This window comes from Cherax quadricarinatus, chromosome 41, assembly GCF_038502225.1.
Source record: "Cherax quadricarinatus isolate ZL_2023a chromosome 41, ASM3850222v1, whole genome shotgun sequence".
In the NCBI taxonomy this organism is placed as follows: Eukaryota; Metazoa; Arthropoda; class Malacostraca; order Decapoda; family Parastacidae; genus Cherax; species Cherax quadricarinatus.
The window spans coordinates 8,494,500-8,507,085 of record NC_091332.1 but is presented as its reverse complement, the minus strand read 5'-3'; the positions used below and the strand labels follow the sequence as shown (position 1 = coordinate 8,507,085).

The window sequence follows — 12,586 nt, the reverse complement described above, 5'->3', positions numbered from 1 at the left end:
CCTGTGATGTACACCACACCAACCACGTCCTGTGATGTACACCACACCAACCACGTCATGTGATCTACACCACACCAACCACGTCCTGTCATATACACCACACCAACCTCGTCCTGTGATGTACACCACACCAACCACGTCCTGTGATGTACACCACACCAACCACGTCCTGTGATGTACACCACACCAACCACGTCATGTGATCTACACCACACCAACCACGTCCTGTCATATACACCACACCAACCTCGTCATGTGATCTACACCACACCAACCACGTCCTGTCATCTACACCACACCAACCTCGCCATGTGATCTACACCACACCAACCACGTCATGTGATCTACACACCAACCACGTCCTGTGACCTACACCACACCAACCACGTCCTGTGATCTGCACCACACCAACCACGTCCTGTGCTCTACGCCACAACACCCACGTCCTGTCATCTGCACCACACCAACCTCGTCATGTGATTAAGCCACACCAACCACGTCCTGTCATCTACACCACACCAACCTCGTCATGTGATCTACACCACACCAACCACGTCCTGTGACCTACACCACACCACCCACGTCCTGTCAACTACACCACACCAACCACGTCCTGTCATCTACACCACACCAACCACGTCATGTGATCTACACCGCACCAACCTCGTCATGTGATCTACACCACACCAACCACGTTCTGTCATCTACACCACACCAACCACGTCATGTGATCTACACCACACCATCTTCGTCATGTGATCTACACCACACCAACCACGTCATGTGATCTACACCACACCAACCACGTCATGTGATCTACGGCCATTTTTCAAACTTTGGAGCCATGGATGCTTGTAGTTAACAAAAATGACTGGAACACACACAAGCTGATTCACTCTTTCATTAGCAAGGAAGCTGTCACTACATATATCGATATAAAACATCTTCCATTACCAACGTTATCATATTTTTATAGAATAGTCATGAATAAGTACAGGTAACATTGAAAATTGGACATTATATGGAGCTTGTAACTGACGCTATGTAACCTAGTCAAAAACCTTAAAAATATTTATTAAATGTTAATAAACATCTTTAAAATGTGTATTAGCACTGTCATGATTTTCGTGAACCAAAAGAACTAAATCTAAATTTACAGGTAACGTAACTTCTTAAACCAGAGAGATTAGCATTTGTTTATATATTTACATGAAACGCTTGTATTGCTGTGTTGAAGCCGGTGACATATATCTTCCTGTGACCTGCCTGAAGCCGGTGACATATATCTTTCTGTGACTGCGTGAAGCAAGTGACATATATCTTCCTGTGACCTGCGTGAAGCCGGCGACATATATCTTCCTGTACCTGCGTGAAGCCGGCGATATATATCTTGTGTGACCTGCGTGAAACCGGTGACATATATCTTCCTGTGACCTGCGTGAAGCCGGCGACATATATCTTCCTGTACCTGCGTGAAGCCGGCGATATATATCTTGTGTGACCTGCGTGAAGCCGGTGACATATATCTTCCTGTGACCTACGTGAAGCCGGCGACATATATTTTCCTGTGACTGCACGAAACCGGTTGCATATATCTTGCTATAACTAAATGTAGGCAACACATGATGTTGCATTATTTGTCTTTAATGGGTAATCTCTTGGATGGATGTGGTAGTGGTATATTGTTATTTCTCTCTGGATAGCTTGGTTTGCCAATACTTCAAGACAAGTCCTCCAGCATCCCTTCCGATCTGGAGCTGCACCTGTGGAAGTCATATCATGGATAAAATGCCTAGGAAAACTCCAGTCCTGCTGGAAGTATTGAAATGTTGAGTAAAAGGTATTGGCATGAGATGCCTCTTTGACCGTGTTACAGGGACGTTGGCCCCTGAAATACCCTCCAGGTAAAAGTATATAATACCATGGATCTCTTTTATCATTACATTCATCAATTTAGGTATCTTACGATAAAGTCCCTGGTGGGCGAAACGTCTATCAACGTAGGTGTTGCACATTTCTTATTCATCAATTATGTTTATATAAAAATAGCCTGAACAGTAATTACCTAACCTGTGAATGTGGTTTTAAGTGTAATTGTGTCACAGGACCCATCGTGTGCCTCTATAATCATTTATCTAACCACAAAATATGGATGGGGGGGGGTTGCTTAGGTAAATTTATACCTGGAGTTTACCTGGAGAGAGTTCCGGGGGTCAACGCCCCCGCGGCCCGGTCTGTGACCAGGCCTCCTGGTGGATCAGAGCCTGATCAACCAGGCTGTTACTGCTGGCTGCACGCAAACCAACGTACGAGCCACAGCCCGGCTGGTCAGGTACCACATTAAAACTGAGCGACAGGGGTGTGGGAGGATTTTTGTGGACATTCTGGACAAAATCCTGCAGGAGTTCTGCCTACCAACCTGGAGGTCGTTCCAGGGGGTCAACGCCCCCGCGGCCCAGTCCTTGACCAGGCCTATAATATTCCTAGTCATGTGATTGTAATAACATTGTACGTAAGGCTTTAAAATACATTGATGATACAAAGATGGTATATACATGAAGTTTGAGGGATATATTTCAAGTACATATCGCTACGTATTTATAAAAAAATACAATATAATTCCCAGCCCCTCTTGCTGGGAATTAATTCAATCACGTGACTTTTAATCACTATAGTTTCCAGAAAGTTTGATAAGTAAGTTTATTCAAGTATACACAAATACAGTTACATAGATTATCATACATAACAGCATATGTGTAGAGAACCTGGGATAACCCAAAAAAAGTCAAAGTGACTCATTTACATTGCGGGATATTTTCCAGAACCTCCGTAAAAATTCTCCCACGCTATCGCTCAATGCATTAATATAGTATATTGTTGTATAAATTTACCCAAGCAAAGTGTTTTTGAAAAAAAAATAGTAGTTTTTGAGTGACTGTGAAGTGGGAAATATTAAGAACATCTTAATTTAATGAGTGATAATGTAGGGTAGAGTTGTGACGTCACAGCCACCTAGCGGCGAGAAAGGCAGTTGTGAGGAGACCATAACACCAACCTACATTGCTGTCTTATCCATAGGAATTTACGCACCTGCAGTACTGATACGTAAGTGATAAGCGCTGTCTCTTATCTTCGAGATTAGTTGAGTAACGCGACGTAGAATTAGACCATTGCGATGCGGCAAGTAATCACCAGAGGAGACCATTTGAATGAGAAAAAATTTCCTGTTTGTCAGCAAGATTATCGAGAACTGCCTTGGCTTCCTTGTCATCGCCTTCACTCTTCTAAGTTTTTTATTTCTCTTGTAAGAGGCGAAACTGCACGAGTGTTAATCTAAGAATGAATGATTCTTATTAAACTGTCCTCTGAGATTCGTTTAAATGTAGATATTAATGTGAGATATAAAAGGAAGGTGGGAGATAACATGCACATTATGAGTCGGTAATTTCACTCACGTTCCTAACTTGTCCAGCAGTCAGAAGTAATATATTTTCTTACAAGTCTCTTTTATTACGAAAATTACTGTATATACAAAACTTATAATCGTCTGAAGGACTATAGGAAGCATTGCATTTCGGGCAAAACTTAATAATAATAAATAATGTTTATTTCCTTGCAAAGCTTACTATGTATGGTGTATATATTATAAAATATTAATAACAAGAAAGGCCTCTAGCATGACTAGGTATTTCGGGCAGACTAATCCTAATTCTTACTCTATATTGACAGGTTAATGGAGCAGTACATTTTAATATATCTTATTGCATACTGGGCAGCTGAAGTAATTAATTAGATTTATAATGAGGCAGTACAAAACATATACCAATATTACAATTAGTAAATTTAGTAATGGGAATGATAAGTTTTGGCATGATACACTATTTCCATTAAAGCTCCTATATTGTGAGAGTTTCTTAGAAGGCAAACGTAGGGCTAACTTAAGTTTTATTAATAATAATAATAATAATAATAATAATAATAATAATAATAATAATAATAATAATAATAATAATAATAATAATAATAATATAATAATATAATAATAATAATATAATAATATAATTATATAATAATAATATAATAATAATTATTATTATTATTATTATTATTATTATATTATTATTATTAATATTATTATTATTATTATTATTATTAATATTATTATTATTATCATTAATATTATTATTATTATTATTATTATTATTATTATTATTATTATTATATTATAATAATGTTATCATAATGATAATAATAATAATATGATAATTAATTAATTATTATTATTATTATTATTATTATTATTATTATTATTATTATTATTATTATTATTATTATTATTATTATTATTATTATTATTATTATTATTATTATTATTATTATTATTATTATTATTATTATTATTATTATTATTATTATTATTATTATTATTATTATTATTATTATTATTATTATTATTTATTATTATTTACTACAAGTACATGTACAAGGTATACAGTCCTAGCTGACAACAATGACATAATACTATATAGAAACTCCCTTGTTATGCTCTGCATTTCGGGCAAATTAGGTCAGTGTCCCGGGATGCGACCCACACCAGTCGACTAACACCCAGGTACCCATTTTACTGATGGGGAACATAGACAACAGGTGGAAAGAAACACGTCCAATGATTCTACTCTGGCTGGGAATCGAACCCAGGCCCTCGCTGTGTGAAGTGAGAGCGTTAGCCACCAGGCCACCAGAGCCACTAGCACTAGCTATATTTGGAATTTTATGTTTACAGTCATTTGGGTGAGTAAGAAAAACTAATGTAGGACGTGTGTACTACATTACAAATGAAAATGAACTAGCAAACTTCCTTCATGATGCAAACATTACAGAGTCTGACTGATATTAGTGACCAAATCCCTACTACGTTAGTGTATGTTATGTCATTATTGAACTAATCCCTGTACTATCAACTCCTAGATAGTATTTACTACCTCGTTATCCCAGGTGTCCCACACAGTTCTTTGTGTGACCCAATTTGTGTTATCTTCCCAGATTCCCAGTTCATAATTTATTTTTTGTTAATAGGATACTTACTCTTTAATAATATCTCTATTACCTTTTTCTTTCCTACTTAAGCACTGTTAAAATTCTCTTATAATCAAACCTAATTTTCCCTTTTCTCCCAAACTACAAATAACAAACTAGTGTATGTTCCTACTACACTACTGTGCAATACCTTGAACCTTCCCTCACTAGCTATTATCAACTACCTCAAATAATATTCCTATAGTGATATTAATTGCTCAAACTTTATGCTATAAGGAAAATCCTACTCTTAGATTATTTTCATATCTTAGTGACTATATTGTGTGTGCAATTAGTGTATATTTCAATTACATTATTGTTCAAGGCCCAAAACTATCTTTTGCTAGCTACTACCAACTTCCTCATATTTTTTTTACTTTTTATAGTACAATAAATTGATCAACTTGTTATATATAACAAATCAGATCTTACTCCCAAATCAATATCATATCATAGTGACTATCTGCCAATTTAACTTTGTTTACCATTATTTAATTTAGTCCCTTATATATTTTCTCCTTTATTTTAGCTTTATTTTAGCTTTACATAACCTTAGTTCATATATTCACAATTGTTAAAATAATGAAGGTGCTATTCTCAGGTGCTAAAGTGTAATAAGTTCACTATTTTACCATTATATTCCCTAGCTCATTTATTTGATTACCACTTTATTTGTTCACCACAAATTCTTTTTAGTCCCTTTTATATTGTCTACTTTATTTTAGCTTTAAAGAACTACCTTCAGGTGCTATTTTATAGCTTTAGAATATTTACTTTGTCTTATGCTTAATTCTAACTATAGATTCACTATAAATCTTATGATAACAAGCATTGATCCTGATACCAACCTCTTATTGAATGACTTAAATGAATCAAACAGTAACCGTAATTACTACTAGCAATAGTGAGGATATATTACCAAAAACAACTGGTGGGAGCTCCATTGTTGGTGCTAGGGAAGATAGGAATAAGACAGGTAAACATGCACCAACAGGGAATACAGTCACAGAAATCCAAGGCAAACGGAAACCAAGCCTGTGCACATACTATGCACTTGGTATCTGCAGACATCTCGAAATCTGGAAAAACAGATGGGACGTGCAACTATGACCACCCTAGAAAATGCCGTGCCCATATGACAACAGGAAAATGCAAACTCCCTTCCTGTAAGCTTTTTTCACCCTGAAATGTGTACCTCTTCAGTACAGGAAAGACTGTGCTATAACTTAAATTGCCAGGCACACCATCTAAAGGGGACAAAAAGATACAAAACATCCAGGCCATGGGAAAACCTGGGTAGCCACAGCCACTCAAGAGGGAGAGGTTTTTTAGTGCCAGGAAGGAAAAAAAACTGGCAGGAAATGGCAGAAATTGTACACCAAATCCAGTCATTCCTGGAGTGGAACCACAGTCGATGGCCTCCACTCCAAACCAACAGATACAGATACTAATGCCGGAAAAAAAATCCCCCCCCCAGTACCAACAATACCACCAGTCCGATAACATTCTTCTTTGCAAATATACAGGGTCTAAAGCCAGCAACAAACAACAAAATACCTTTCATCCGTGGACTGCTTGCAGAGGCAAAGGCAATGTTCGCGGCTTTCACTGAGACCCACATAAAGGATCACTTGGACAACGAAATATGGATCCCAGGTTACAACCTATACAGATGTGACAGAGTGAACAGGCAAAAGGGGGGGGGGGGGTTGGCCTGTACATTGCAGAGTCACTTGTTTGCACAGAACTGCTTAATGCCTCAAATGATGTAGTGGAAGTTTTAGAAGTAAAGGTCGAGAACCAAAACCTAGTCATTGTGGTAGTCTACAAGCCTCCGGATGCAACATCCCAGCAATTCCAGGAACAGCTGTTAAAAATTGACCACTGTCTGGAAAATCTTCCAGCTCCTGCACCCAACATCTTGCTCCTGGGGGATTTCAACTTAAGGCACCTAAAATGGAGGAATATAGCAAATAATATTGTTGCAGTAATAACACCAGGAGGCAGCTCTGATGAAAACTCACACTCGCATGAGCTTTTAAATCTCTGCACAAAATTCAATTTAAACCAGCAAATAATAGAGCCTACTAGAATGGAGAATACACTAGACCTCATATTCACTAACAATGATGATCTGATAAGAAGTGTCACCATATCAAAAACAATATACTCAGATCACAACATAATTGAGGTTCAGACAAGTATGCGCAGAGCCCCAGACCGACAAAATGAGATTAGTCACGAGGGAGCATTCACCAAATTCAACTTCAATAACAAAAACATAAAGTGGGACCAAGTAAACCAAGTCCTAACCGATATAAGCTGGGAAGATATACTAAGCAACACAGACCCCAACTTATGCCTAGAACAGATTAACTTGGTGGCACTCGATGTATGCACAAGACTTACTCCTCTAAGAAAAAGGAGGAGTAGATGTAAAATAGAAAGAGACAGGCGCTCTCTTTACAGGCGACAGAAAAGAATAACAGAGCGGCTAAAAGAGGTCAGTCTATCTGAAATGCGTAGGGAGACACTGGTCAGAGAAATAGCAAACATCGAACTTAAGCTAAAGGAATCTTATAGGAGTCAGGAATCGCGGGAAGAACTAAAAGCCATAAATGAAATCGAAAGAAACCCAAAGTATTTCTTCTCCTATGCCAAATCAAAGTCGAGAACAACGTCCAGTATTGGGCCCTTACTTAAACAAGATGGGTCCTACACAGATGACAGCAAGGAAATGAGTGAGCTACTCAAGTCCCAATATGACTCAGTTTTTAGCAAGCCACTAACCAGACTGAGAGTCGAAGATCAAAATGAATTTTTTATGAGAGCCACAGAATTTGGTTAACACAAGCCTATCTGATGTTATCCTGACAAAATGACTTCGAACAGGCGATAAATGACATGCCCATGCACTCTGCCCCAGGGCCAGACTCGTGGAACTCCGTGTTCATCAAGAACTGCAAGAAGCCCCTATCACGAGCCTTTACCATCCTATGGAGAGGGAGCATGGACACTGGGGTCGTCCCACAGTTACTAAAAACAACAGACATAGCCCCACTCCACAAAGGGGGCAGTAAAGCAACAGCAAAGAACTACAGACCAATAGCACTAACATCCCATATCATAAAAATCTTTGAAAGAGTCCTAAGAAGCAAGATCACCACCCATCTAGAAACCCATCAGTTACACAACCCAGGGCAACATGGGTTTAGAACAGGTCGCTCCTGTCTGTCTCAACTATTGGATCACTACGACAAGGTCCTAGATGCACTAGAAGACAAAAAGAATGCAGATGTAATATATACAGACTTTGCAAAAGCCTTCGACAAGTGTGACCATGGCGTAATAGCGCACAAAATGCTTGCTAAAGAAATAACAGGAAAAGTCGGTTGATGGATCTATAATTTCCTCACTAACAGAACACTGAGAGTAGTAGTCAACAGAGTAAAGTCCGAGGCAGGCACGGTGAAAAGCTCTGTTCCACAAGGCACAGTACTCGCTCCCATCTTGTTCCTCATCCTCATATCTGACATAGACAAGGATGTCAGCCACAGCACCGTGTCTTCCTTTGCAGATGACACCCGAATCTGCATGACAGTGTCTTCCATTGCAGACACTGCAAGGCTCCAGGCGGACATCAAGCAAATCTTTCAGTGGGCTGCAGAAAACAATATGAAGTTCAATGATGAGAAATTTCAATTACTCAGATATGGTAAACACGAGGAAATTAAATCTTCATCAGAGTACAAAACAAATTCTGGCCACAAAATAGAGCGAAACACCAACGTCAAAGATCTGGGAGTGATCATGTCGGAGGACCTCACCTTCAAGGACCATAACATTGTATCGATCGCATCTGCTAGAAGAATGACAGGATGGATAATGAGAACCTTCAAAACGAGGGATGCCAAGTCCATGATGACACTCTTCAGGTCACTTGTTCTATCTAGGCTGGAATATTGCTGCACACTAACAGCACCTTTCAAGGCAGGTGAAATTGCTGACCTAGAAAATATACAGAGAACCTTCACGGCGCGCATAACGGAGATAAAACATCTCAATTACTGGGAGCGCTTGAGGTTCCTGAACCTGTATTCCCTGGAACGCAGGCGGGAGAGATACATGATTATATACACCTGGAAAATCCTAGAGGGACTAGTACCGAACTTGCACACGAAAATCACTCGCTATGAAAGCAAAAGACTTCGCAGACGATGCAGCATCCCCCCAATGAAAAGCAGGGGTGTCACTAGCACGTTAAGAGACCATACAATAAGTGTCAGGGGCCCGAGACTGTTCAACTGCCTCCCAGCATACATAAGGGGGATTACCAACAGACCCCTTGCAGTCTTCAAGCTGGCACTGGACAAGCACCTAAAGTCGGTTCCTGATCAGCCGGGCTGTGGCTCGTACGTTGGTTTGCGTGCAGCCAGCAGTAACAGCCTGGTTGATCAGGCTCTGATCCACCAGGAGGCCTGGTCATAGACCGGGCCGCGGGGGCGTTGACCCCCGGAACTCTCTCCAGGTAAACTACACAGCAGAACAATGAAAGGCACTTCTCAGAGCAAACAACAACATAACTGTCTTTAACTACAGTATCAGATCTTTAAGTAAATATTACGATGGCCTCATAGCATTACTAAATTCCCTGCATGCCAGTATATCCATCATTATTCTCACCGAAACCTGGCTAAAGCCTGATACTACAGATGTCTATGCCATTCCTGGTTACACAGCCATACACAACTGTAGGCCAGATCAACAAGGGTGTGGCACAGCTATATACTACTCATACCAACTAGAATGTATCACTAATACTTGCACAAGGGATGAAAATGGGGAATATATAATAGCTAAATTCAAATCCAAATACCTACAAAAAACCTCTCGGTGATAAACATTTACAGAGTACCACAGTCAAACATTAGCCGTTTTAGTGAAAACCTAGGAAGTGTGATAACTGATGCATGCATGAACAAAGATCACTTACTACTCTCAGGTGACTTCAATATAAATCTCCTGCAAGACCAAGACCCACAAGTTACTGAATTCACAAACACTATGAGTAACTGTATGTTGCTACCAACAGTAACAAAACCTACAAGAGTTACAGAGATTGGTGTTTCCCTACTAGACCACATCTGGACCAACACCATATCCCCTTTAAAATCAGGCATAATCACAGATAATACCACAGATCACTACCCTACCTTCCTCATCACAAACCTTGGCAAATTACCCCAAGACACTACTAAAGTCACTTTCAGACTTCACAATGAGACAGCCATTAATAACTTCACAGCAGCAGTGACAAACATTGACTGACACACTGAGCTAGAAATCTATACAGATATTGATGAATGTATTAATAATTTTCTCAAAAAGACCCAATTCCTCTATAATAAGCACTGCCCCCAAAAAACTAAACAGATGACAGCTAAGAGACTGAACAGTCCCAGGCTAACACTCAGCATCTTCAAATCCATAAATACAAAGCACCTGTACGAAAAACAGTACAGAATGGGTCACATAACCAGAGAGCAAACAAAACATTACTCGTCAATCCTAACCAGCCTGATAAGAAGGGCTAAAAAATTGTATTATGAGAACAGATTATCCAACTTACGAGGTGATATAAAAAAGACCTGGAAAACCCTATCAGAAATTCTAGGAACAAAAAAGATATCATGAAATAGCGAAATTGAATTAACAAAACCAGATGAACCTCAACTCCCACCAACTGAAACAGCAAACACTAAATAATTTCTTCTCCACTATAGGAACAAACTTTGCCAATAAAATCCCAAGCTCAGATAACCCACCCAATGACTACTTCACTGGCAACTACCCGAATACACTGTTCCTAGCTCCGACTAACCCTACTGAAGTCTCCCTTATTATCAACACACTAAAAAACAAGACAGAAGATTTAAATACCTTACCACCCTTTATATACAAAAAAGCATCACAAGTGCTATCGCCAATCATTGCAACACTCTTTAACAAATCCATAGAATCCTCTACCTTCCCTACAGTTCTCAAAATAGCAAGGGTCACCTCGATCCATAAAGGAGGAGACCAAACAGACTTGAATAACTATAGGCCAATATCCAACTTTCACCCTCTCTAAAATCTTCGAAAAATTAATTCATAAGCGAATCTATTCTTGCCCTCATCTCCGACAACATACTCAACCCCTGTCAATTTGGGTTCAGGCCTAATAAAAATACTAATGATGCTATTATACACATGCTAGAACACACACTGCAATAGAGAAAAAAGAAGTCCCACTGGGGATCTTCATTGACTTACGTAAGGCTTTTGATACAGTTGACCATGACTTGCTTGCTTCATATAAAATTGTCTCACTGTGGTATAAGAGGGCACTCCCTCAACTACCTAAAGTCTTACCTCAGCAACAGAAGCCAATATGTGTACACAAGCCAATTACAGTTGGAGTCCCACAGGGATGTGTCCTAGGCCCTCTTCTCTTTCTCATATACATAAATGACCTACCAAATGCATCACAACTACTCAAACCCACACTATTTGCAGATGACACTACATACGTCTTCTCTCACCCGAGCCCAGTCATGCTAGCCAATACTGTAAATACCAAATTACAGAAAATATCTACCTGGATGAGTACTAACAAACTTACTATAAACATTGACAAAACCTACTTCATTCAGTTTGGTAACAGAGCTACAGACGTCCCTCTTAACATAATGATAAACGGATCACCTATCACAAAACTCAGAGGGGAAAATTCTTAGGAATCCACCTTGATAATAGACTCAAATTTCAAACACACTTACAACAAATTTCCAAAAAAATTTCCAAGACCATAGGCATACTATCAAAGATATGGTACTATATTCCACAGTCAGCCCTCCTGGCCCTATATCACTCACTTATTTACCCCTATCTCACCTATGGAATTTGTGCATGGGGCTCAACAACAATAAACCATCTCAGACCATTAATTACCCAACAAAAGGCTGCAGTCAGAATGATGATAAATTCCCACTACAGGCAGCACACTCCACCAGTATTCAAAACTCTAAACCTACTCACCATACAAAACATCCATACTTTTTACTGCACCTACTATATACATAGAACACTTAACTCTGATATAAACCCTCCCCTCAAATGTCTCCTTACCAACCTCAACAGAACACAGGACCATAACACAAGGCACAGATCACTCTTTGATGTTCCTCGTGTCCACCTCACGCTATGCAAAAACTCAATGCACATAAAAGGCCCTAAAATCTGGAATTCATTACCAGTGAATATAATAGAAACACTTTATAAATTCAAGTCTCTTCTCAAAAATCACTTACTCGCCCACAACTAAATAAATACTGAATAATTGTATCTCCTAAATTGTATCTCTTAAATGTTTCTCATTATTGTATCTCATAAATGTCTAACTTGTGACCCAATCAAACTGTTATTTTTTAATTACATTACCTAACAGAATACTCCATTCTATTGAATG

General features: G+C 39.0%; 1 protein-coding gene across 3 annotated transcripts in view; it reads left to right on the top strand.

The window, feature by feature from the left end:
* Positions 1 to 2,967: 2,967 nt before the first annotated feature.
* The window catches only part of LOC128695787 (protein lifeguard 3), an 83,037-nt gene continuing 73,418 nt past the window's right edge, over positions 2,968 to 12,586 (top strand). Inside the window, exon 1 of one of the 3 annotated variants that reach the window (XM_053786617.2) lies at positions 2,968 to 3,105. Coding sequence is in view for 2 of the 3 variants with exons in the window: in XM_053786615.2 (XP_053642590.1) it covers positions 3,210 to 3,304 (95 nt within the window). In the remaining variant the exon portion in view is untranslated. Of the gene's footprint in view, positions 3,106 to 3,153; positions 3,305 to 12,586 lie in introns of those variants that run through there. The other 2 variants (XM_053786615.2, XM_053786614.2) reach the window with 2 other exon arrangements.